General features: G+C 45.4%; 1 protein-coding gene across 19 annotated transcripts in view; it reads left to right on the top strand.

Moving 5' to 3' along the window:
• Positions 1-27,709, top strand: part of LOC110498877 (liprin-beta-2) — a 118,297-nt gene that overhangs the window by 75,781 nt on the left and 14,807 nt on the right. For 4 of the 19 annotated variants that reach the window (XM_090211502.1, XM_090211498.1, XM_090211529.1 and 1 more), the window contains 11 exons: positions 6,456-6,596; positions 12,440-12,637; positions 13,896-13,988; positions 22,927-23,038; positions 23,990-24,051; positions 24,901-24,976; positions 25,259-25,365; positions 25,624-25,691; positions 25,969-26,043; positions 26,382-26,442; positions 27,136-27,274. In XM_090211502.1, the coding sequence (XP_090067628.1) occupies positions 6,456-6,596; positions 12,440-12,637; positions 13,896-13,988; positions 22,927-23,038; positions 23,990-24,051; positions 24,901-24,976; positions 25,259-25,365; positions 25,624-25,691; positions 25,969-26,043; positions 26,382-26,442; positions 27,136-27,274 (1,132 nt within the window). Of the gene's footprint in view, positions 1-6,455; positions 6,597-12,439; positions 12,638-13,895; positions 13,989-14,210; positions 14,340-22,926; positions 23,039-23,394; positions 23,428-23,989; positions 24,052-24,900; positions 24,977-25,258; positions 25,366-25,623; positions 25,692-25,968; positions 26,044-26,381; positions 26,443-26,721; positions 26,758-27,135; positions 27,275-27,709 lie in introns of all 19 variants that reach the window. The other 15 variants (XM_090211518.1, XM_090211515.1, XM_090211548.1 and 12 more) reach the window with 8 other exon arrangements.

The raw sequence follows: 27,709 nt of genomic DNA, 5'->3' as shown, positions 1-27,709 counted from the left end.
AACATATTTCCTTTTCAATGCTTTTCATCTGGTGGTGTGGAGTTGTTATTTTCCATGTGATGTCACTTATATTAAAAATATCTTATTGCAGATCATTAGGCCTATGTATAGTTGCCTTGGTAAGGGACACCCAGTTCAGATGATGTGATGCAAAGTTATTTTGATGACATGTGATAGTGAATCTTAGTCTGTAGTGGAGGGAGTAAGTAGTATCCCCTGCTGGAACAGGAACCGAAATCAGCCTCTAGTGACGAGGGGTGTTGGGATATCCAAAGGGCCATAGGGAAGTGTGTTTACTGTGTGTGAAACCTACAGTCACGGCTCACACACCCACCTGCTCCACACACACACACACACACACACACACACACTCTGATTCTCTCCACAGTGACAGTCTATGTTCATAGTTTTAACTGTTTCTCACTTAGGATTCTGTCTCTCACTTGTTCTTGATCTCTCTCTCTCATGTCTGATTCAGACAGAGGAGATCAAAAGAAGGACACGTAGCATATATAAATACACAGTTGAAGTCGGAAGTTTACATACACCTTAGCCAAATACATTTAAGCTCAGTTGTTCATCCTTGGGAGCAATTTCCAAATGTCTGAAGGTACCACGGTCATCTGTACAAACAACAGTTTGCATGTATAAACACCATGGGACCACGCAGCCTTCATACCGCTCAGGAAGGAGACGCGTTCTGTCTCCTAGAGATGATGGGCCAAAATTCACCCAACTTATTGTGGGAAACTTGTGGAAGGCTACCTGAAACGTTTGACCCATGTTAAAGAATTTAAAGGCAATGCTACCAAATACTAATTAAGTGTATGTAATCTTCTGAATGTGATGAAATAAATAAAAGCTGAAATAAATCCTTCTTTCTACTATTATTCTGACATTTCACATTCTTAAAATAAAGTGGTGATCTAAGACAGGGCATTTTTACTCTGATTAAATATCAGAAATTGTGACAAACTGAGTTTAAATGTATTTGGCTAAAGTGTATGTAAACTTCCAACTTCAGCTGTATATATATATATCTCATATATATATGTCATGTACTGTCATGTTGTCTTGTCTCTGTCCTTTCCCTTCACCCTGTCTCCCTCTGCTGGTCGTTGTTATGTTACCTTTTCTCCCCCTCTTTTCCCCAGCTGTGCCTTGTCTCCTCCTAATTACCCATTCACCCCGTTCCCCACCTGTTCCCTTTTTCCCTCTGATTAGGTCCCTATATCTCTCTCTGTTTCTGCTCCTGTCCTTGTCGGATTCTTGTTTGTTTGTTTGTGTGTCTCATGCCTGAACCAGACTATCATCGTGTGTGCTGCAACCTTGTCCTGTCCTGTCGGAATCTACCTGTCCATCTGAGCCCACGTATGTTCGTCATTAAAGTACTCTGTTTGTTAATTCGCTTTTGGGTCCTCATTCACGCACCATAACAGAAGAATCCGACCAAGAATGGACCCAGCGACTTCGGATCCTCTCCACTCAGCCGTCGAGATCCAGGGAGCGATGCTAGGCAGACACGAGCAGGAATTGTCTGCTGCTCGACATGCCGTTGAGACCCTGGCCACCCAAGTCTCCAACCTCACAGAACAGGTTCACCATCTCCGCCTCGATCCACCGGCCACTTCCAGGGCTTTCGAATCTCCGGAGCCCAGAATCAATAACCCGCCGTGTTACTCTGGGGAGCCCACTGAATGCCGCTCGTTCCTCACCCAGTGTGATATTGTGTTTTCTCTCCAGCCCAACACTTACGCCAGGAGCACTGCTCGTGTCGCCTACGTCATATCTCTCCTTACTGGACGGGCTCGTGAGTGGGGCACGGCAATCTGGGAGGCAAGGGCTGAGTGTACTAACCAGTATCAGGACTTTAAGGAGGAGATGATACGGGTTTTTGATCGATCTGTTTTTGGGGAGGAGGCTTCCAGGGCCCTGTCTTCCCTATGTCAAGGCAATCGATCCATAACAGACTACTCTATTGAGTTTCGCACTCTTGCTGCCTCCAGTGGCTGGAACGAGCCGGCTTTGCTCGCTCGTCTTCTGGAGGGTCTCCGCGCAGAGGTAAAGGATGAGATTCTCTCCCGGGAGGTTCCTTCCAGCGTGGATTCCTTGATTGAACTCGCTATTCGCATTGAGCGACGGGTTGATCTTCGTCACCGAGCTCGTGGAAAGGAGCTCGCGTTCTCCGTTGCCCCCCTCTCCGCATCACTACCATCTTCCTCTGCCGGCTCGGGAGCTGAGCCTATGCAGCTGGGAGGTATCCGCATCTCGACTAAGGAGAGGGAACGGAGAATCACCAACCGCCTCTGTCTCTATTGCGGTTCTGCTGGTCATTTTGTCACTTCATGTCCAGTAAAAGCCAGAGCTCATCAGTAAGCGGAGGGCTACTGGTGAGCGCTACTACTCCTGTCTCTCCTTCAAGATCCTGCACTACCTTGTCGGTCCATCTACGCTGGACCGGTTCGTCAGCTTCCTGCAGTGCCTTAATAGACTCTGGGGCGGAGGGCTGTTTTATGGACGAGACCTGGGCTCGGGAACATGACATTCCTCTCAGACAGTTAAGGGAGTCCACGGCCTTGTTCGCCCTGGATGGTAGTCCTCTCCCCAGGATTCAGCGTGAGACGCTACCTTTAACCCTCACTGTTTCTGGTAATCATAGCGAAACCATTTCTTTTTTGATTTTTCGTTCACCTTTTACACCTGTTGTTTTGGGCCATCCCTGGCTAGTTTGTCATAATCCTTCCATTAATTGGTCTAGTAATTCTATCCTCTCCTGGAACGTCTCTTGTCATGTGAAATGTTTAATGTCTGCTATCCCTCCTGTTTCCTCTGTCTCTTCTTCACAGGAGGAGCCTGGTGATTTGACAGGGGTGCCGGAGGAATATCACGATCTGCGCACGGTGTTCAGTCGGTCCAGGGCCACCTCTCTTCCTCCACACCGGTCGTATGATTGTAGTATTGATCTCCTTCCGGGAACCACTCCCCCCCGGGGTAGACTATACTCTCTGTCGGCTCCCGAACGTAAGGCTCTCGAGGATTATTTGTCTGTAGCTCTTGACGCCGGTACCATAGTCCCCTCCTCCTCTCCCGCCGGAGCGGGGTTTTTTTTTGTCAAGAAGAAGGACGGGTCTCTGCGCCCCTGCATAGATTATCGAGGGCTGAATGACATAACAGTTAAGAATCGTTATCCGCTTCCTCTTATGTCTTCAGCCTTCGAGATCCTGCAGGGAGCCAGGTTTTTCACTAAGTTGGACCTTCGTAACGCTTACCATCTCGTGCGCATCAGGGAGGGGGACGAGTGGAAGACGGCGTTTAACACTCCGTTAGGGCACTTTGAATACCGGGTTCTTCCTTTCGGCCTCGCTAACGCTCCAGCTGTCTTTCAGGCATTAGTCAATGATGTCCTGAGAGACATGCTGAACATCTTTGTTTTCGTTTACCTTGACGATATCCTGATTTTTTCCCCGTCACTCCAGATTCATCTTCAGCACGTTCGACGTGTCCTCCAGCGCCTTTTAGAGAATTGTCTTTTTGTGAAGGCTGAGAAGTGCACTTTTCATGCCTCCTCCGTCACATTTCTCGGTTCTGTTATTTCCGCTGAAGGCATTAAGATGGATCCCGCTAAGGTCCAAGCTGTCATTGATTGGCCCGCTCCTAAGTCACGCGTCGAGCTGCAGCGCTTTCTCGGCTTCGCGAACTTCTATCGTCGTTTCATCCGTAATTTCGGTCAGGTGGCAGCTCCTCTCACAGCCCTTACTTCTGTCAAGACGTGCTTTAAGTGGTCCGTTTCCGCCCAGGGAGCTTTTGATCTCCTCAAGAATCGTTTTACATCCGCTCCTATCCTTGTTACACCTGACGTCTCTAGACAGTTCGTTGTCGAGGTTGACGCGTCAGAGGTGGGCGTGGGAGCCATTCTTTCTCAGCGCTCCCTCTCTGACGACAAGGTCCACCCATGCGCGTATTTTTCTCATCGCCTGTCCCCGTCGGAACGTAACTATGATGTGGGAAACCGCGAACTGCTCGCCATCCGGTTAGCCCTAGGCGAATGGCGACAGTGGTTGGAGGGGGCGACCGTTCCTTTTGTCGTTTGGACTGACCATAGGAACCTTGAGTACATCCGTTCTGCCAAACGACTTAATGCGCGTCAGGCGCGTTGGGCGCTGTTTTTCGCTCGTTTCGAGTTCGTGATTTCTTATCGTCCGGGCTCTAAGAACACCAAGCCTGATGCTTTATCTCGTCTCTTCAGTTCTTCAGTAGCCTCCACTGACCCCGAGGGGATTCTCCCTGAGGGGCGTGTTGTCGGGTTGACTGTCTGGGGAATTGAGAGGCAGGTAAAGCAAGCGCTCACTCACACTCCGTCGCCGCGCGCTTGTCCTAGGAACCTTCTTTTCGTTCCCGTTCCTACTCGTCTGGCCGTTCTTCAGTGGGCTCACTCTGCCAAGTTAGCCGGCCACCCTGGCGTTCGGGGTACGCTTGCTTCCATTCGCCAGCGTTTTTGGTGGCCCACCCGGGAGCATGACACGCGTCGTTTCGTGGCTGCTTGTTCGGTCTGCGCGCAGACTAAGTCCGGTAACTCCCCTCCTGCCGGCCGTCTCAGGCCGCTTCCCATTCCCTCTCGACCGTGGTCTCACATCGCCTTAGATTTTGTCACCGGACTGCCTTCGTCAGCGGGGAAGACTGTTATTCTTACGGTTGTCGATAGGTTCTCTAAGGCGGCCCATTTCATTCCCCTTGCTAAGCTTCCTTCTGCTAAAGAGACGGCACAAATCATCATCGAGAATGTTTTCAGAATTCATGGCCTTCCGTCAGACGTCGTTTCGGACAGAGGTCCGCAATTCACGTCTCAATTTTGGAGGGAGTTTTGCCGTTTGATTGGGGCTTCCGTCAGTCTCTCTTCCGGCTTTCACCCCCAGTCTAACGGTCAAGCAGAACGGGCCAATCAGACTATTGGTCGCATCTTACGCAGTCTTTCTTTTCGCAACCCTGCGTCTTGGTCAGAACAGCTCCCCTGGGCAGAATACGCCCACAACTCGCTTCCTTCGTCTGCGACAGGGCTATCTCCTTTTCAGAGTAGCCTCGGGTACCAGCCTCCGCTGTTCTCATCTCAGTTCGCCGAGTCCAGCGTCCCCTCCGCTCAGGCTTTTGTCCAACGTTGCGAGCGCACCTGGAAGAGGGTCAGGTCTGCACTTTGCCGTTATAGGGCGCAGACTGTGAGAGCTGCTAATAAGCGTAGAACTAAGAGTCCTAGATATTGTCGCGGTCAGAGAGTTTGGCTCTCCACTCAGAACCTTCCCCTTAAGACCGCTTCTCGCAAGTTGACCCCGCGGTTCATTGGTCCGTTCCGTATTTCTCAAATCATTAACCCTGTCGCAGTGCGACTTCTTCTGCCGCGATATCTTCGTCGCGTCCACCCGGTCTTCCATGTCTCCTGTGTCAAGCCCGTTCTTCGCGCCCCCGCTCGTCTTCCCCCCCCCCCCCCCATCCTTGTCGAGGGCGCACCCATCTACAGGGTCCGTAGGATTTTGGACATGCGTCCTCGGGGCCGTGGTCATCAGTACCTAGTAGATTGGGAGGGGTACGGTCCTGAGGAGAGGAGTTGGGTTCCCTCTCGGGACGTGCTGGACCGTGCGCTGATCGATGATTTCCTCCGTTGCCGCCAGGCTTCCTCCTCGAGTGCGCCAGGAGGCGCTCGGTGAGTGGGGGGGTACTGTCATGTACTGTCATGTTGTCTTGTCTCTGTCCTTTCCCTTCACCCTGTCTCCCTCTGCTGGTCGTTGTTATGTTACCTTTTCTCCCCCTCTTTTCCCCAGCTGTGCCTTGTCTCCTCCTAATTACCCATTCACCCCGTTCCCCACCTGTTCCCTTTTTCCCTCTGATTAGGTCCCTATATCTCTCTCTGTTTCTGCTCCTGTCCTTGTCGGATTCTTGTTTGTTTGTTTGTGTGTCTCATGCCTGAACCAGACTATCATCGTGTGTGCTGCAACCTTGTCCTGTCCTGTCGGAATCTACCTGTCCATCTGAGCCCACGTATGTTCGTCATTAAAGTACTCTGTTTGTTAATTCGCTTTTGGGTCCTCATTCACGCACCATAACAATATATATATATATATATATATATATATATATATATATATATATATATATATATATATATATATATATATATATATATATATCATATATATATATCATATATATATATATATATATATATCATATATATATATATCATATATATATATATATATATATCATATATATATGAACATTCTTTGGTATATATAAAAATATATCGGAGCAGGACACTGGTTCCCTGGCTGAACTTTTGGTTTGTGGGAACTTTTTGCCCAGTGGTGCAGCAACTGACTTTGTACTGCGCTCTGGTCAGTGGATGCGTTGTGTGTGGGTGTAGGGGAGTGTTAATGTGTGTGTCTCTGTGGCTATGTGCTGCACAGGAGCTGCTGAGCCGGAACTCATTGGAGACCCAGAAACTAGATCTGATGGATGAGGTTTCCTACCTGAAACTGAAGCTGGTCGGCATGGACGAGAAACAGAACCACAACGACAGCAGCAAGGACCAGCAGAACAAAGCTGAGGTACAGTACTATAGTGCAGGCTGGCATGATTGGAGAGAATCACACACTGGGCTGGTTAACCGTAAAACATAGCTTAAAGTTGACTTAAACTGAAAATGAAAAGCATTCCAAAAGCACTCCACTCAGGGCTTTGTATGGTGGCACCATTAACCCACAGCTGTTAGCAAGAGTCCCCCAAAGCCTTATGAAGTGAGCCAACTTAGTATGTTTTCTAGTTTGAACAGTACTGGAATGCCAAGTGAAAAACAACAGAATTCCATCAGTAGCGAGTGTGGTCTCAGTGTAGTCTCAGTGTGGTCTCAGTGTGATCTCAGTGTGGTCTTTCAGTGCCTTTACCAGCTTCATGACCTACCTGTTGTTCTCTTTGAGGCTGGCTGGGTAGAAACCACACGTGGATTGTTTATTTGATGTTGCACAGACCACAATGTGCTATAATGTGTCAGCAGGCCTATGTAGAGCTGTCAGATACTTCAGGAGAAACATGGACTTGGCATGAAGAAAATTATATCTCTATAACCTTGAGAATAGCAATTCACAAGTAGCCTCACTTTCAGTCTTAGAAGAGTCACATGGCTGGAGAAAAAAATACTACAGGAGTAGTGAATGAAAGTTTTTAATTTAAGTGAAAATGGCATAAACATGTAGGTCTGTAGGTTCACTTTGACACATTTATATGACCACTCCAAACCTATAGGTTTATAGTAAAGAGAAACAGGGGATCTCCAGAGCCTGGGGCACCCCAACGGGACACCCCAAGAAGATCAAACACTCCCCCCAGACAGACAGGTGCCCCCCCAGACAGACAGGTGCCCCCCCAGACAGACAGGTGCCCCCCCAGACAGACAGGTGCCCCCCCCCAGACAGACAGGTGGCCCCCCAGACAGACAGGTGGCCCCCCAGACAGACAGGTGGCCCCCCAGACAGACAGGTTCCCCCCCAGACAGACAGGTGGCCCCCCAGACAGACAGGTGGCCCCCCCAGACAGACAGGTGGCCCCCCAGACAGACAGGTGGCCCCCCAGACAGACAGGTGCCCCCCCCCAGACAGACAGGTGGCCCCCCAGACAGACAGGTGCCCCCCCAGACAAGCTGTAAGGTTCCCCTCACAGGAGCACCTCCTCTGTAGGTCTGTCAAAGCCCTGGTCATCCACTGACTGGTCACCAGCTCTCAGTGGATTTCTGCTCCAGTGTATTGGGCTAATAATGGACATAAGTCTTCCAGTTACTGTGAACAGTTACAATAATATTACAAGTACACAGTAACTGAAAGACGTATGTCCATTATAAGAGCTTATATAACTGTTTGATTGCTGATATTAGTTCATCATATTAGTTATTCTGACTGTATCCAGAGCTAAGTCAGACACATCCATGTGCTTGCTGGATTCCACCTAATGCTATGTGTTGCGTCATCCCTCTGGAGAAGGGTTAGACACGACCACATGCAGTCAGCTCAACTCCAATAACCTGACCAACTACTCCAAACACCCCAGTCCAGTTCACCAGCAACAGCACCTCCGCCTCGCCTCTCCTCAATGAGCCTTTTGTGCTGCTTTGTTCAGTGTATTACACCCAGCTGCTCTCAAATGGCACTGTAGCATACCAATGTAAGACCTTGAAAAATAGGGGAGGAGAGGAGGAGAGTTAGACCTTTTCTGTGACGTTGGCAGTGTTTTATCTCTCTGTCTGTCTCTGTCTGTCTGTCACCAAAGCCTCAGCCCAGTAACATTCCCCAGTCTGTCTGTCACCAGAGCCTCAGCCCGGTAACATCCCCCAGTCTGTCTGTCACCAGAGCCTCAGCCCAGTAACATCTCCCAGTCTGTCTGTCACCAGAGGCTCTGGCCTTGTGTTAAATGAACATGATTTAGTGTTGTGAATGTCCGCTGAGGCCCAGGGAACCCAAACTCCCCGGCCGCCCCAAAAGGTGATTTAGAGTCTGATAAGCAGGGCTGGAAATGACCAGAGACACAGAATCTCGGCGGGGCCTGAACTAGAGCCGCTGACAGACAGTGGGGCAGATGAGAAATGGCAGCGTGCAGACGTGCAGGCTGTGTTCCAGACATTCTAGTGAGCAATCAACTGCTGAGTGCAAAAATATGCTGGAGACATTTGCACAGCAGTTCGGACGTGAGGGGCACATCGATGTGAAATGAAATCGCTATCTGATTCAGAATCTTGCCATAACATGAACAAATGTCTGTAACTGTTGGTAACAGTGACATTATGCAGAGTTGTCTTGGGGACAGAATATAAAGTGTATTGACAGAGGGGGAAGCTTGTGGGTTTACCATGTAATGTACACAGCCTGTCGGGTCATGTGTCTCTGACCTCGTCCCATAAATCCATGATATCCGGGCGGAGCGGGACTCCACGCCGGTTGCGGTGCCATGGTAACCTGAAACCTTTCTGCATTGGTTTCATCCACAAACACTAGGCTAGGCTTCATGCACCATGGGGAAATGGCAGAAATTCACTTGGAACATCCCACTCCCCTCGACTACCAAGCTCAGTGTATACAGCTATACATAGAGGAGGAATGTGTATCATCAGCTGTACTGTTAGTGTAACATCAACTGGGACTTTCAAATGAAACTTCCTCTGTCCACAAGCCAGGCATTTCTGTCAACGTATCCAAGATTAGGATATTAAACCACCAACCAACCCCCTCCCTTCACAAGGAATGGACTTGCCCACTTTTTCTACTCTAGTGGAAGATTCCAAAACCATAAAATCAAAGTTTGTTACCTTTTAAGTTGTTGGTATCAAACATACACTTCAGTTTAATTCTAGTTGGCCAAAATGTTAATAATCTAGTTTAGGAATCTACTTGCTGTCCTTAATCTTCGAAGCCTTCCAATTCCTCAGGGAAGTAAAGGTATCTTCTGGCCAGCAACCAGATAAGCCAGTCTTTACGTTTGCACTTTGAGAACTTGCAAAGTAGCTCAGGAACTTTGTTTACGCTGTCTGGCCATGTGACAGTTTAACTGTACAGATCTGCTCCAAGAGGTCCCTTTACCCTCATCGTAGTAATTACATGGCTTACATGTGTTTGATTTTATACACCCGTCAGCAACGGGTGTGGCTGAAACAGCCGAATCCACTAATTTAAAGTGTGTCCACATACTTATGGTAATATATATATATAGATAGATGTAGATAGATAGCATAAGTGGTTATTACTACGATGAGGGTAAAGGGACGTCTTGGAGCAGATCTGTACAGTGCCATGTTTGACACTTTGACAGTTTAACTGTGTCAAACATGGCACTGTACAGATCTGCTCCAAGACGTCCCTTTACCCTCATCCTAGTAATAACCACTTCTGCTATCTATCTACGTAAAAAAAAAATCAAACACACAGCCATGTAATCTCCATCACAAACATTGGCTTGGCAGAGATTAGTGACTTTCAACATTGCACCGTCATAGGATATAACCTTTCCAACAAGTCAGTTCATCAAATTCCTGCCCTAGTAGAGCTGCCCCGGTCAACTGTACGTGCTGTTATTGTGAAGTGGAAACGTCTAGGAGCAACATCGGCTCAGCCGCGAAGTGGAAGGCCACACAAGCTCACAGAATGGGACCACCCAGTGCTGAAGCGCGTAGCACGTAAAAATCGTCTGTCCTCGGTTGCAACACTCACTACCGAGTTACAAACGGCCTCTAGAAGCAACGTCAACACAATAACTGTTCGTTGAGAGCTTTGGTTTCAATGGAGGAGCAGCCACACACAAGCCTACGATCACCATACGCAATGCCAAGCGCTCTGGAGCTGTGGAAATGCGTTCTCTGGAGTGATGATTCACGCTTCACCATCTGACAGTCCGACGGATGAATCTGGGTGTACGGATGCCAGGAGAACGCTGCCCAAAGGCATAGTGCCAGCTGTAAAGTTTGGTGGAGGAGGAATAATGGTCTGGGGCTGTTTTTCATGGTTCGGGCTAGGCCCCTTAGTTCCAGGAAAGGGAAATCTTAACGCCACAGCATACAATGACATTCTAGACGATTCTGTGCCTCCAACTTTGTGGCAGCAGTTTGGGGAAGTCCATTTCCTTTATTGGCATGACTATACCCCGTGCATAAAGCAAGGTCCATACATAAATGGTTTGTCAAGATTGATGTGGAGGAATTTGACTGGCCAGCGCAAAGCCCTGACCTCAACCCCATCGAACATCTTTGGGATGAATTGGAACACCGATTGAGAGCCAGGCCTAGTCGTCCAATATCAGTGCCTGACCTCACTAATTCTATTGTGGCTGAATGTAAGCTAGTCCCCGCAGCAATGCACCATCATCTAGTGGAAAGCCTTTCCAGAAGAGTGGAGGCTGTTATAGCAGCAAAGGGGGATCAACTCCATATTAATGCACATAATATGGAGTTGAAGGAGTTCCCACATATGCTGAGCACTTGTTGGCTGCTTTTCCTTCACTCTGCAGTCCAACTCATCCCAAACCATCTCAGTTGGGTTGAGGTCGGTGGAGGCCAGGTCATCTGATGCAGCACTCCATCACTCTCTTTCTTGGTCAAATAGCCCTTACACAGCCTGGAGGTGTGTTGGGTCATTATCCTTTTGAAAAACAAATGATAGTCCCACTAAGCGCAAACCAGATGGGAATGGCGTATCACTGCAGAATGCTGTGGTAGCCATGCTGGTTAAGTGTGCCTTGAATTTTAAATGAATCACAGACAGTGTCACCAGAAAAGCACCCCCACACCATCACACCTCCTTCTCCATGCTTCACGGTGGGAACCACACATGCTGAGATCATCCATTCACCTAGTCTGTGTCTCACAAAGACACTGCGGTTGGAACCAAAAATCTCAAATTTGGATTCATCAGACCAAAGGACAGATTTCCACCAGTCTAATGTCCATTGCTCGTGTTTCTTGGCCCAAGCAAGTCTCTTCTTATTATTGGTGTCCTTTAGCCGTGGTTTCTTTGCAGCAATTCGACCATGAAGGCCTGTTTCATGCAATCTCATCTGAACATCCTCAGATGTTGGGATGTGTCAGTTACTTGAACTCTGTGAAGCATTTATTTGGGCCACAATCTGAGATGCAGTTAACTCTAATGAACTTGTTCTCTACAGCAGAGGTAACTCTGGGTCTTCCTTTCCTGTGACAGTCCTCATGAGACAGTTTTATCATAGTGCTTGATGGTTTTTGAGACTGCACTTTAAGAAACTTTCAAAGTTTTTTAAATGTTCCTTATCGACTGACCTTCATGTCTTAAAGTAATGATGGATTGTCGTTTCTCTTTGCTTATTTGAGCTATTCTTGCCATAATGTGGACTTTGGTATTTTGCCAAATAGTGCTATCTTATGTATACCACCCCTACCTTGTCACAACACAACTGATTGGCTCAAACGCATTAAAATGGAAAGAAATTCCACAAATGTACTTTTAACAAGGCACACCTGTTAATTGCATTCCAGGTGACTCATGAAGTCATCTCATGAAGCTGGTTGAGAGAATGCCAAGAGTGTGCAAAGCTGTCATCAAGGCAAAGGGTGGCTACTTTGAAGAATCTCAAATATAAAATACTTTTGATTTGTTTAACACTTTTTTGGTTACTACATGATTCCATATGTGTTATTTCATAGTTTCGTTGTCTTCGCTATTATTATAAGATGTAGAAACTAGTAAAAAATAAAGAAAAACCCTTGAATGAGTAGGTGTGTCCAAACTTTTGACTGGTACTGTATATACTGTACCTCTTATTTTAATTGAATTGTTTTACAAATATAAAAACAAAATACCCACAGCAGTGCATATCATTTGGAACCTTTTTATTATTATTATTTTTCCTTTTTCTGTTTTGTATTTTCTTCTCCCTCTCTCAGTGTGTGGTAAATCTGATAAGCGAGCTCCAGGAGCAGATGTGTAGGTTTCAGGAAGAGATCCACACCCGCATCATGGAGAAACGGGCCATGGAGGCCCAGGGGGAGAGTGGTGCCCGCGAGGCCCACGACCAGAGCCCTGACGTGGGCTTGGGTGGCACTGACATGGAGGAGTTTTGCTGTCGCTGTGGAGGACAGAATGTAGGCAGTACCCATGGACACGTTACCCACCCTCTCTCTTAACTACCGTCCTCCCTACCCCTCTAGATTCCTCTACTGGGTCTAGTACTTAACGCTTCTCTTTACAGTGACCGAAGTCTCTATCTCTACTACTATAATGTGTGTGAATCCTGTGGTTTTTAGTGTACTGTTTTCCTCCATATCCGGGTGGGGTTTTTTTTTTTTTTGGGGGGGGGGGGGGGGGGTGTAGATCAGCTTTAATGTTGCAGATAGATTGTGGCATCCATCAATGTACTTGTCTGCATCATTTCCAATCCCCCATGTTTTTTTTGTACATATTTATATATACATATATAAACGTATCTGAGTGTTGTCTCAAACTCATTGTAAGTGGTGTGGTGTGTTTGCATGACCGTGGTTCACCTTATTAATGCAATCAAGGTTTACTGGACACTGTGTCCAAATACTGGGCTTGGTTGATGGCTTATGCTCCTACCTTATCTCTAAACGTGAGATGAATTCAAATCTATCTACTTTAGTCACTTTTTCAATGTTCAAGTTTTTTATGATTTGATGAAATTGTCCAAGAAACATTACATCCTTGTGCCAGTTTGTTTCAATATTCAGCCTTGACATAACTTTTTCGAAGGGACCTAATGGGTGCTGAAACAAACTGGCAACCAGACTGGCTAACTGACTGGTAATGTCCATAAACATTGTTCCTTTTGAGGAGCCTGAGCCATCACTTCTGAGTACAGTATAGGGCAGGGGTATTCAACTCTTACCCTACGAGGTCCAGAGCCTGCTGGTTTTCTGTTCTATCTAATAACTAATTGCGCCCACCTGGTGTCCCAGATCTAAATCAGTTCCTGATTAGAGGGGAACAATAAAAAAAGCAGTGCAACTGGCTTCGAGGTCTGGAGTTGAGTTTGACGGGAATAGGGGCTGACTGACTGGTCACATGTTAAAAGGGTCATCTGCTGCCTTTCCTGGGATGTGGAGCTTTATATGTATTAACTGCACAGTGTTCTGGCTGTTAAGGGATCAAATTACGTGGGTCAACATTTGAAAACTTCCCTTCTACTTTTTGGTGTAACATGTTCATTTATAAACTGAGAGAACAATGTTTGTATCCAACACTGGTTTTGAGTGGATACGTTGGTGATTTTGTGCGGAAGGCACAGTGAAGAGCATGGTGTTTAAGGTCTGGAGATTTTGCATCAAAGGGAAACAGTTATTTTCAGTTAAAATGTTACAACATGTTCTGTGTTATTCACAGGGCTTACTGCAAGAACTCAGGCTCCTCAAGAGTAAAGTGGATGTGCTGGAGGGGGAGAAATTGCAGTATGAGAGAAAACTAAAGGCCACGAAGGTAAAAAATAAAATAAAATGTAAAAAAATGTTTATTCACATGGCACTTTAAGGTGACACCCACTTTAGTTGGTTTTCTAGCAAATTGATATTCCTATTTCATTTGAAAACATAATTGCCTCAATTTTAAATTTGTTGCTCTTGGCAACTCCAATTTTGGAGGTAAACTTTGTTCCTATCTTCCAGTTTATTTTCCACCCATTCTGGCTTTCTCTCCCTCTAGCTCTCTATCTCTTACTCTCTCCATGTGTGTTACCAGTCGCTCATGACCAAGCTCTCTAGCCTGAAGGTCACTGTAGAGCACACTCAGGTGGAGAAGCAGCACTGGGAGGAGCGATGGCGGACCGCTCAGGTGCCTCTTCTTCCTCACCCTAATCCCTCTTTCATGCTGACTACTCCTTCTCCTTCCCCCTCTGCTCCTGATGTTCTCTGCCTCCACCTCACTCTGCACTTGTCCCTCTTCCTCCTCCTCATCCTCCCCTCCTCTTGTTAACACCATGGTTGTGGAATCTCATTCACCCAATCTCTCACACAGGTTCAGGTGGTTCTACTGAGATCATGTGAATAGAGTACACTTGGTGTATTGTCATCTGTATGACTAGACACTGTGCGGAATCCATATGAGGAACATTGGCATTCCTCTGACAATGTTCCTCATATGGATTCCATACCCATTTCTATTTTTAGTTAAATAATGGGGAATTATACTGACCAAAAATATAAACACAACATGCAACAATTGCAATGATTTTATGAGTTACAGTTCAAATAAGGAAATCAGTCAATTTAAATTAATTAATTAGGGCCTAATCTATGGATTTCACATGACTGGGCAGGGGCACAGCCATGGGTGGGCCTGGGAGTGCATAGGCCCACCCACTTGAGAGCCAGGCCCACCCACTGGGTAGGCAAACCCAGCTAATCAGAAGGAGTTTTTCCCCATAAAAGGGCTTTATTACAGACAGAAATACTCCTCAGTTTCATCAACTGTCTGGGTGGCTGTTCTCAGATGATGTGGTGAAGAAGCCGGATGTGGAGGTCCGGGGCTGGCGTGGTTACACGTGGTCTGCAGTTGTGAGACCAGTTTGACGTGCTGCCAAATTCTGATGGCCCATGGTAGAGAAAATAACATTAAATTATCTGGCAACAGCCCTGGTGGATATTCCTGCAGTCAGCTTGCCAAATGCACACTCCCTTAACTCTGTGGCATTGTGTTGTGTGACAAAACTGCACATTTTAGAATTGCCTTTTATTTATTTATTTATTTATTTATTTATATATATATATATATATATATATATACAGTGCCTTGCGAAAGTATTCGGCCCCCTTGAACTTTGCGACCTTTTGCCACATTACAGGCTTCAAACATAAAGATATAAAACTGTATTTTTTTGTGAAGAATCAACAACAAGTGGGACACAATCATGAAGTGGAACAACATTTATTGGATATTTCAAACTTTTTTAACAAATCAAAAACTGAAAAATTGGGCGTGCAAAATTATTCAGCCCCCTTAAGTTAATACTTTGTAGCGCCACCTTTTGCTGCGATTACAGCTGTAAGTCGCTTGGGGTATGTCTCTATCAGTTTTGCACATCGAGAGACTGACATTTTTTCCCATTCCTCCTTGCAAAACAGCTCGAGCTCAGTGAGGTTGGATGGAGAGCATTTGTGAACAGCAGTTTTCAGTTCTTTCCACAGATTCTCGATTGGATTCAGGTCTGGACTTTGACTTGGCCATTCTAACACCTGGATATGTTTATTTTTGAACCATTCCATTGTAGATTTTGCTTTATGTTTTGGATCATTGTCTTGTTGGAAGACAAATCTCCGTCCCAGTCTCAGGTCTTTTGCAGACTCCATCAGGTTTTCTTCCAGAATGGTCCTGTATTTGGCTCCATCCATCTTCCCATCAATTTTAACCATCTTCCCTGTCCCTGCTGAAGAAAAGCAGGCCCAAACCATGATGCTGCCACCACCATGTTTGACAGTGGGGATGGTGTGTTCAGCTGTGTTGCTTTTACGCCAAACATAACGTTTTGCATTGTTGCCAAAAAGTTCAATTTTGGTTTCATCTGACCAGAGCACCTTCTTCCACATGTTTGGTGTGTCTCCCAGGTGGCTTGTGGCAAACTTTAAACAACATTTTTTATGGATATCTTTAAGAAATGGCTTTCTTCTTGCCACTCTTCCATAAAGGCCAGATTTGTGCAATTGTTGTCCTATGGACAGAGTCTCCCACCTCAGCTGTAGATCTCTGCAGTTCATCCAGAGTGATCATGGGCCTCTTGGCTGCATCTCTGATCAGTCTTCTCCTTGTATGAGCTGAAAGTTTAGAGGGACGGCCAGGTCTTGGTAGATTTGCAGTGGTCTGATACTCCTTCCATTTCAATATTATCGCTTGCACAGTGCTCCTTGGGATGTTTAAAGCTTGGGAAATCTTTTTGTATCCAAATGCGGCTTTAAACTTCTTCACAACAGTATCTCGGACCTGCCTGGTGTGTTCCTTGTTCTTCATGATGCTCTCTGCGCTTTTAACGGACCTCTGAGACTATCACAGTGCAGGTGCATTTATACGGAGACTTGATTACACACAGGTGGATTGTATTTATCATCATTAGTCATTTAGGTCAACATTGGATCATTCAGAGATCCTCACTGAACTTCTGGAGAGAGTTTGCTGCACTGAAAGTAAAGGGGCTGAATAATTTTGCACGCCCAATTTTTCAGTTTTTGATTTGTTAAAAAAGTTTGAAATATCCAATAAATGTCGTTCCACTTCATGATTGTGTCCCACTTGTTGTTGATTCTTCACAAAAAAATACAGTTTTATATCTTTATGTTTGAAGCCTGAAATGTGGCAAAAGGTCGCAAAGTTCAAGGGGGCCGAATACTTTCGCAAGGCACTGTATATATATACTGCTCAAAAAAATAAAGGGAACACTTAAACAACACAATGTAACTCCAAGTCAATCACACTTCTGTGAAATCAAACTGTCCACTTAGGAAGCAACACTGATTGACAATAAATTTCACATGCTGTTGTGCAAATGGAATAGACAACAGGTGGAAATTATAGGCAATTAGCAAGACACCCCCAATAAAGGAGTGGTTCTGCAGGTGGTGACCACTTCTCAGTTCCTATGCTTCCTGGCTGATGTTTTGGTCACTTTTGAATGCTGGCGGTGCTTTCACTCTAGTGGTAGCATGAGACGGAGTCTACAACCCACACAAGTGGCTCAGGTAGTGCAGCTCATCCAGGATGGCACATCAATGCGAGCTGTGGCAAGAAGGTTTGCTGTGTATGTAACCGTAGTGTCCAGAGCATGGAGGCGAAACCAGGAGACAGGCCAGTACATCAGGATACGTGGAGGAGGCCGTAGGAGGGCAACAACCCAGCAGCAGGACCGCTACCTCCGCCTTTGTGCAAGGAGGAGCAGGAGGAGCACTGCCAGAGCCCTGCAAAATGACCTCCAGCAGGCCACAAATGTGCATGTGTCTGCTCAAACGGTCAGAAACAGACTCCATGAGGGTGGTATGAGGGCCCAACGTCCACAGGCAGGACGTTTGGTATTTGCCAGAGAAATTCGCCACTGGCGCCCTGTGCTCTTCACAGATGAAAGCAGGTTCACACTGAGCACATGTGACAGACGTGACAGAGTCTGGAGACGCCATGGAGAACGTTCTGCTGCCTGCAACATCCTCCAGCATGACCGGTTTGGCGGTGGGTCAGTCATGGTGTGGGGTGGCATTTCTTTCGGGGGCCGCACAGCCCTCCATGTGCTCGCCAGAGGTAGCCTGACTGCCATTAGGTACCGAAATTAGATCCTCAGACCCCTTGTGCCTTGTGAGACCATATGCTGGTGCGGTTGGCCCTGGGTTCCTCCTAATGCAAGACAATGCTAGACCTCATGTGGCTGGAGTGTGTCAGCAGTTGCTGCAAGAGGAAGGCATTGATGCTATGGACTGGCCCGCCCGTTCCCCAGACCTGAATCCAATTGAGCACATCTGGGACATCATGTCTCGCTCCATCCACCAACGCCACGTTGCACCACAGACTGTCCAGGAGTTGGCGGATGCTTTAGTCCAGGTCTGGGAGGAGATCCCTCAGGAGACCATCCGCCACCTCATCAGGAGCATGCCCAGGCGTTGTAGGGAGGTCATACAGGCACGTGGAGGCCACACACACTACTGAGCCTCATTTGGACTTGTTTTAAGGACATTACATCAAAGTTGGATCAGCCTGTAGTGTGGTTTTCCACTTTAATTTTGAGTGTGACTCCAATCCAGACCTCCATGGGTTGATAAATTTGATTTCCATTGATAATTTTTGTGATTTTGTTGTCAGCACATTCAACTATGTAAAGAAAAAAGTATTTAATAAGAATATTTCATTCATTCAGATCTAGGATGTGTTATTTTAGTGTTCCCTTTATTTTTTTGAGCAGTGTAATATATATATATATATATGTATGTATATATGTATGTATATATGTGTGTATATATATATGTATATATGTATATATATGTATATGTGTGTATATATATATATATATGTGTATATATATGTATATATATATATGTATATATATATATGTATATATATATATGTATATATATATATGTATATATATATATGTATATGTATATATATATATATATATATATATGTGTATATATATATATATATATATATATATATATATATATATATATATATATATATATTCCTTCAAAATAAGGATATGTACATTTTGTTTTCTATATCTATGGGGAGAAAAATAAAAAAATATATAAAAACAAACAAATAGGGAAAAGGGAAGAGCGAGACCAAGCGAACAATGCTTTTAACATTGACTCGATCTGACAGCTCACTCTTACTCCCCCGTCCTCTCCGACCAAGAACTAATAATACAGAACATAGCATGCTCCAATTGCTATCTGTTATTCAATGTACGGGTTCTGCAGAAGTGAGGTGAAGGGGGTTGAGGGGGGCGATACGTACATGTCTCAGGCTGCAGACAGACTGCCATGTTTAGAAGATCTATCTATACGCTGTGCTCATCCAGAAGAGACGGCTCACAAGTGTTTGTTTGTGTGGGCGTGAATGGTAGATGATCGACTCTGAGAGTTCCAACCATTGAGTTCACTAACCAAGTGCATGACCCTCTATAGGAGTCTCTGTGGTCATTGACTACCATCCACAGGCTTCAGGCAGTTAAGCCAGAATGGTCCTAGGCAGGCAGGCAGGCAAACAATCACCATACTGACCTCCACGCTTACCCATATTTTATTATTAGATTAGTGAGGTTCCCTTTTTAATGTGCATGTGGTCTTTTGGGTTTGTACCAGGGGTTGGAACCGGTTCAGGGTACAGAACCGAACAAACTTTTTTGAGGAACAGAATCCGAACCGGGAACAAAAGTGATCTATACTGTTCCAGAACTGTTTTAAAAACATGGGAACTGGATAATAACGTTATTTACGTTCCGTGCATTTTCTTCAGTCTCACAAACTCAGGCGCCTATGCAAAGCACTCACTCTGTCACTCAGAAACGTATTCCAGTGTCTGAAAATCTTTGCCAGTGTGTGTGCATGTGTAGGCAATCTGCCCCTCCCCTTCCGAAGCTTAGGCTACTGTAGTCTATTGACATTAAACGTGATTCATAAATTAGAGAGAGATTTTTAATTTGAGAAGAATGGATTCCATTTGTCAATGCTAGTTAATTCTGGTGCCGCTCTGCACACACAAGTTTGTTAGCTAGCTCTGGTCCAACTTTAAGCCAGCGCTCGGAAGTTCAAAGACATTCAAAGTTCCTCCATAGAAGCCACTCCTCTGTAGGTATAATTCTGTGGGCCTAATTCAGATCATGTATTTCATAACAATGCCCAGCGCGCCAAGCCCTCTCTTGCTCTCTTCCACCCGCAATATTTGGCTCCCAGCTCGCAATTAGGAATCGGACCAGAAGTGGCCAGAACTGATTGAATTGGCCCGGAATCGGGTGTCACACTCGGCCCAGAATCAAAATGAATGACTGCCCAGAATCGCCGACCGGAATTTGCCGGCATCTTACCAGAATCCCGATGCAAATTTAAATAAATGTAAACAAAATTACCCCGATTTAGTAATTTTAAACATGACTATTATACATTTTATACATAGAAATTCACAAAAAAAAAAAACATCTTGTGTCAGAGGAAACACCATACACCTGGTGACCGTGTCAGCGTGCATGCACCTAGCCCGCCACAGGGGTCGCTACAGCGCGATAGGACAAGGACATCCCGGCTGGTCAAACCCTCCCAAAACTCAGACAACACTGGGCTAATTGTGCGTCGCCTCATGGGTCTCCCGGTAGTGGCCGGCATGGGTCTCAAACCAGCATCTGTAGAAACTCAGTTTGCACTGCGATGCAGTGTCTTAAACCACTGCACCACTTGCAAGTTTCCATCCACAAAGTTTTTATTGCCTTGCACAGTATCAAAATACTAAAATACTACACAGGACTCTTAAAGAATTTAACTTAAATGTTAATTGTATTTTCTATCACAGAAACAATGAGGAAAATATGTAAAAAATAAATAAATAATGAAAGGTTAATTATATAAAGCAGCCTGTGTAATCATCTGCCAGAGAGTAGCCCCAATCGGCCCGAGCCCCAAGTAATACATTAGGGCCAGATAACTCACACCGGAATCGGACCGAACTTAATCCCCGCATTCTAGCCATTATTAATACTGCAGAAGGCGGCCCAGACTCGGGCCATATGTGACTCTATGGCCGAGTGTGACTGTCATCCGTAATCGGCCCAGATCCACTGTGCTAGCTGGGCTGCCTATGCTAAAACAACTATAGCTTGCCCACGACATAGCAAGCTGCTCCATCCGCACTGATTGGTGAAGTAATTTAATGTTGAGCTAATGTAAAAAAATATATATATGTATTTCAGAGGTTTAGAAAGGAACAATATAAATCTGTTCTTTTTGGGGGGTTCGAACAAGTTCAAAACTGCTTCTTAACACAGCACGCATCCAACCCGGAAGCCAGCCGCACCAATGCGCCGGAGGAAACACCATGCACCTGGCCACCTTGGTTAGCGCACACTGCGCCCAGTCCGCCACAGGAGTCGCTGGTGCGCGATGAGACACCCCTACCGACCAAGCCCTCCCTAACCCAGGCGACGCTAGGCCAATTGTGCGTCGCCCCATGGACCTCCCGGTCACGGCCGGTTACGACAGAGCCTGGGCGCGAACCCAGGGACTCTGATGGCACAGCTGGCGCTTGCTGTGAGATGTTACCCCACTCTTCCACCAAGGCACCTGCAAGTTCCCGGACAATACCTGGGGGAAAGGCCCTAGCCCTCACCCTCCGATCCAACAGGTCCCAGATGTGCACAATGGGATTGAGATCCGGGCTCTTTGCTGGCCATGGCAGAACACTGACATTCCTGTCTTGCAGGAAATCACACGCAGAACGGGCAGTATGGCTGGTGGCATTGTCATGCTGGAGGGTCATGGCAGGATGAGCCTGCAGGAAGGGTACCACATGAGGGAGGAGGATGTCTTCCCTGTAACTCACAGCGTTGGGATTGCCTGCAATGACAACAAGCTCAGTCCGATGATGCTGTGACACACCGCCCCAGACCATGATGATAAACGCGAATCCGACCATCACACCTAGTGAGACAAAATTGCGACTTGTCAGTGAAGAGCACTTTTTGCCAGTCCTGTCGAGTCCAGCGACTGGGTTTGTGCCCATAGGCGATGTTGTTGCCTGTGATGTCTGGTGAGGACCTGCCTTACAACAGGCCTACAAGCCCTCAGTCCAGCCTCTTTCGGCCTATTGCTGGCAGTCTGAGCACTGATGGAGGGATTGTGCGTTCCTGGTGTAACTCTGGCAATTGTTGTTGCCATCCTGTACCTGTCCCGCAGGTGTGATTTTTTTGATGAGTTTGTCATGGAAAGAGCAGATGTTTGTACATGTTTGTACACTGTAATGTTAGTACACTCAGTGTAATTTCCCCCAAAAAATGTGCCTACAATATAACTCAGTATTTGAATGATTTATTTTATACAGTCATTATTGCTCATCTTTATCAGGGGTGTCAATAATTTCAGGCCCCACTGTATATCTGTAGGAGACTACGGGCTCTATTCAATCCGCGTCGCAGAAGTTCAGCTGTACAGCTTAATTTACATTTAAAGGCAATGTTCCCGCTTTAGTGGAGACTCAATCAGAAGTTACCTTTACATTTCTATCACGTAAACTGTAATGCTTCAGCTTTACAGACTGAATAGAGCCTGTAATGTCATTATCAAATCAAAGTTTATTGGTTGCGTACACAGATGTGCAGTTGTTATCGCAGGTGTAGCAAAATGCTTATGTTTCTAGCTCCAACAGTGCAGTAATACCTAGCAATAATAAACAAAACACACGTAATAAAAATAAAATAAAAACAATTCAAGAATATCAGAACTAGCAACATCTATACACATAGTGGTGTGTATAGACGGTATGGACAGTATATGAATAGAAAAGGTGTGTACAGCAGTAGTTATATAGGATGAGCCATGACTAGAATACAGTATATACATATAAAGTGGGTCAAATAATATTGAACCTTTTATTAAAGTGACCAGTGTTCTATGACTCTGTGTACACAGGGCAGAAGTTTCTAAAGCGTAGGGTAGAGTACCTAGTGGTAGCTGGCTAGTAACACTGACTAAAGTTCAGAGCAGTGTTGACTGTTTAACAGTCTGATGGCCTAGAGATAGAAGCTTTTTATCAGTGTCTCGATCCCAGATTTGATGCACCTGTCAAGTCTCCATCTTCTAGATGGAAACGTGGTGAACAAAGCCGTGGCTCGGGTGGCTGTGGTTGTAGACATGCAGTATTGACTTGGATCACTCCATTGACCGTGACCCTCTCTCTACAGGTGGAGATAGCAGACTTACAGCAGATACTGGCTTCCAAAGACTCTGAGATCGAGGGCCTTCAGAGCCAGCTGGTCTCCAGAGGCCCAATGACCAATGAGAATCCAGAGAGAGGTAACCGTACCTGTCAAACACACATCATACATCATCAGTAACAAACACCAGGGGACTGACACTTGAATGCATAGGGTCATTAATGCAGTGGGTTCACCTCAAACTAAATATCATCCACTAATGCTTATTCTACTGTCAGAGCAGGGGGAAACTTTGAACATTGACATTTGATAATACAAACTAATGATACCAATTGAACCCAAGTTATGGTTGTTTCGAGATCGAATTTGACATTAAGCTAGTCAACTGCATGTTTCATTTCAGGTATGGTGCCTCATTCAAATAATACCTAACAAATGCCTTCTCTCTGCCCCCTCCACTGTTGTTTATTTACTCTATGCTGCCCCCTGCTGTAGTGGAGGTCTTTAGGAGACTGCTGACAGACCAATGTAAGGCTCTAGTCTGACTAAGCTTGTGTAATTGTGGTCCTGGTGCAATTCTGCTCTGCCGTCACTGCCTCTCTGTTCTGCTGTCTAATCCACGCTGGCATGCTGTCATGTCTGTCACACCCATTCCATCAGCCCTGGCAGCTACAAAGGAGAGAAGGGGAGGAGGGGAGGGAAGCTCTGACACATACTCCTCATACTCACACTCATGAGAACAGTCACTCCTCTTTCCCATAGGGCTGTTCATTTAGCTCTCGTTTTGTTACCTATGAAGCTAAGGTCACTAGGCCAAACATATGAGCCCTGTTCTCTTTCAGAATTTAAAGGTACAATCTGCAAGATTTAGGATAAAGCTGGCCAATTTTCATTTAATTTAATGACATACCCATTGAAAAATATAACTTATAAATGCCTCATGAGCTCATGACTACAACTTGATTCAGGGGTGGACCGGGACCAGAAATCGGCCCTGGCATTTTTTTCCTTAAAGCCCTTACACCAGCTCTTCTTTTTAGATTATTACTCTCGTGATTCACAAAAATATATATTTTTTTTCATTTTTCAGACCAAGAATTCCAAAGGTTGAAAATGGGGATGGAGTCGTTGTTAGCGGCAAATGATGAGAAAGTATGTTTTAAAAACTCAGTTGAATAGTGTGTATATTGTGTTATTTAGCTGATAATGCCCGATAAGCCGGTGTTTGGAGGATATGTTCGTTGAGGGTGAGCAAACCGTGCCAATATATCCTCCAAACACCGGCTTCCAGGGCATTATCACTTTTAAACAGGTTACCAACATATTCAAATAATGATTGACATATTTTCATTAAAACTGTTATGTTGAATAATTTATTCATACTATTTCATCCTTCCACAAGATATAGTTCCAACACAAATCTAGGGTTTCTACCCAAGCCGACTGATCGTTCGTTCTATTGGTTCAGTTGCCAGAGACACGACCCAGTCGTTCAGTCTTTTTATTCTATATCTATGGACTCGACCCAGTTGTTCGTTCTAAATGTTCCAGTGCCACACTGCCTGGCAATGTTCTTATCCCTTGCTAGCTAACCAACTACAGCTAACTTACAGTCACGTCAAACATCAAAAAGAATAACAACAGTAGCTGCATTTGCATAAGCTGTTTTCTAGTGACATTTATTTGGATACATTCATAACAATGAGCTAATGAGGTGCGATTTTGTGTGGCATAAAAATGTGCTCTCTCGTCAGGTCACTGTTGTTCAGAGGAACTAGCCAACAACACAGCTAACACAATCACTGGATTGCGCAGTCAGATGGAACAGAGTAAATAGGAATTTTAACGTCATGAATTTAGCCGGTGGTAACTTGTGGAATAGACACCGGTTTTAACCAATCAGCATTCAGGATGAGACCCACCATTGAATGAACATATTGTAATTTGTTGACGTTGTACAAAGTGAAGGCATGTTATTAAAGTCCTCTCTATTTGTGTCAGGACCGTCACATAGAGGAGCTCACTGTTCTCCTGAGACAGTACAGGAAGATGAAGGAGGTGATGGCCCTCGCACAAGGTAATACACACTCACTGCATATACACACTCACTGCTTTTATACTGGGCACACTCACTGCTTATACACACACACTCTCAGAGGTAATAAACATTCAAGTATTTTTCAAACAAGTTTTGTAAATAATTCAAAGAATGTTGAAGATGGTATGTATTGAATGATAATGCTTAGGGGTCATAGCACTGCATTACCCCTTTGTGTGTGTGTGTGTGTGTGTGTGTGTGTGTGTGTGTGTGTGTGTGTGTGTGTGTGTGTGTGTGTGTGTGTGTTTTGCATGTGTTTAGTGACCAGTGAGAAGCTCCTTGTGGGGAGCAGTGAGGAGGAACTGAGCGGGAGTCTGAAGATGAGAGCTCTCACACATAAAGCTCATTCAGACATCATCCGTTCAGAGGTAAGAGACCTCTACGTGTTCCTCCTCTGGGAACCACTAAACACAGTACTACTACAACCTGCATTTCTCAAGTACTCAGTGCTTGTGCCTGCCTACTCTTACGTTTTTTAATAGAATAGACCTAAAGCACTGAGTAGTAGTACACCCCCATGCCTCTGCGCTCACATACCATGGCAGTGTATTAGCAGACTGTTCAGTGTGCATACCCAGTACCTCTTGGTCTAAAGTGTGTCCTCTGTGTGATCTCTCCCTACTCAGATGTCTTCCAGGTGCTCCTCTCCTCTGTTAAGGTCTTCCTCATCCTTCCAGAAAGAGCTGAACTCTAGGTAAGCAAACAAACAAAAAACACTGACTCAACACACATGGAGGAAGAATTCACCAACAGCTTTGTATTGTTGTTGCTGTTGTTAAAATGACATGCACTTAGGAGAGGGTGACCAAACGTGCATGAAGGGCATATGTAACCCTGGACACCCACACACTTGCAAGCACACACACACACACACACACACACACACACACACACACACACACATACCTTTTTGCTCCAGCTGTGCTCCCTCAAGTTTACTGTGGTCTACTGGACCTGTCCCTCTGCCACAGTATCCAGACCTCCCTGGAGACGTCCATGGTGATGGTCTCCCCGAGCGATGCTGGCTGCTTCCACAACGGACAATGGCAAGTAGAACTGAGGCTGCATGGGTGTGACAGCCAGGCTGCTCTTTGTTTTGGTTGTCTTTTAATTAGGGGCCCGCTAAAGTGGCTGTGAGTGACCCTGTCACTGTGATGTCCCCGCCTGGCACAAACAGCCCTCTCAGACCCCTTCTCCTGTAGAGCCCAGCCTGTCACATCACATTACCCACAATCCCTTCTGGGAGGTAGTGCCACAGACCACGAAGAGCACCAACTAAGAGTTTCCAACTCTTAATTCTACTGTACTGAACCCGTAACTCAAGTTAAAATACTTTACTCTTGTAGTGCAAGTTGGGTTTCAATGTTGTTGTTTTTCTCAATAGGTCCCAACCACAGATGCTTTCAAGCAGCCTGGAGGAGTTACAAAGCAGATCGTTACCAAAGGTTTCATGATTTTGCTGTGTTTTGATTGAACTTTAAGACTAATATATCCATGTTAGACATGCAGCATGTGCTTCATTTGTATTTGACCAAACACATTAGAAACGTTATGCGTGCTCTAACAGCAATACATAACCAATACGCTTCTGATGGCTGTTAACCTAACAAAAAGTGATAAACACATAGTGCATTCTCACACTTTTGTTGTTTAGTTGATACTGTCAATACATCAGTCTACTAACAGTGTGTGTCTTCTCTTCATGCACGGTCCCCCTCCTGTAGCATGTAGTGGGTCAACCAGTTGAAGCGGTTTCAGAGGTATTTTCCACTGAATGATCTCACCAGAGCTGCTAACCCTTAACCTCTCACAAGCTGACTTTATCCTGGCTGACCTGAACAGAGCCAAGGGTTGACCTGAAACTGTCAAATGTAGTAGCGATCATACTCTCAATGCCTCTAAGGCTTATGAAACTAGCCTTTTGTCTGTTGTTTCTTGAACACTTGTGACTCCAATGGCAATCCAATTGAATTTACAGTGATATTGTCATGAAAGGGAAAAATATCAATCTGATTCTTGTGTTCTGTAATGTACAGTAGTAGCAGTTCAACTGAAATCAAATGTCAACAGATGCTATTTAATTTCATTTTGAATAGACTCGTGACTTGCCTGTATCCATGGTTCCCCCCCACTTACAGAATCGGCACATGGAAATGAACAAATATCAGACCCTACCAGGGAAGCTATCTCGACCTGACATGAATGGGGATCAAGAGCAGTATGCCGCACCAGTCCAGCTGTCCCCTGACGATAGCGAGGACAGTGAGTTGAACCTAAGTAAGTTACATCTTAAAACACTGCTACTTGTGGTTTTTATCAAACAGCCTACTAGAATGTTTCAAACAACAAATAACAAAATCTTCCTAGGGTCTATACTATAAATAATTATAAACGGGTTGGTTCAAGCCCTCAATGCTGATTGGCTGACAATAAAAAAACATTTATTTTGACTGCTCTAGTTACTTAGGTAACCAGTTTATATAGCAATAAGGCACCTTGGGGGTTTGTGATATATGGCCATTATACCACGGCTAAGGGCTGTGTCCAGGCACTCCGCGTAGCGTTGTGCATAAGAACAGCCCTTAGCTGTAGTATATTGGCCATATAGCACACCCCCTCAGGCCTTATTGCTTAAATACACTTATATGGCTTGTTACAACAATGGCACTGTTTCACTATTCTCTCATACTGTGGTTGGTTTGTATTGGGGCA

This window comes from Oncorhynchus mykiss, chromosome 2, assembly GCF_057628025.1.
Source record: "Oncorhynchus mykiss isolate SJ-2025 chromosome 2, ASM5762802v1, whole genome shotgun sequence".
NCBI classification, from domain to species: domain Eukaryota; kingdom Metazoa; phylum Chordata; class Actinopteri; order Salmoniformes; family Salmonidae; genus Oncorhynchus; species Oncorhynchus mykiss.
Note: the sequence above shows the minus strand (reverse complement) of the source record. Positions and strands in the feature narration are given on the sequence as shown.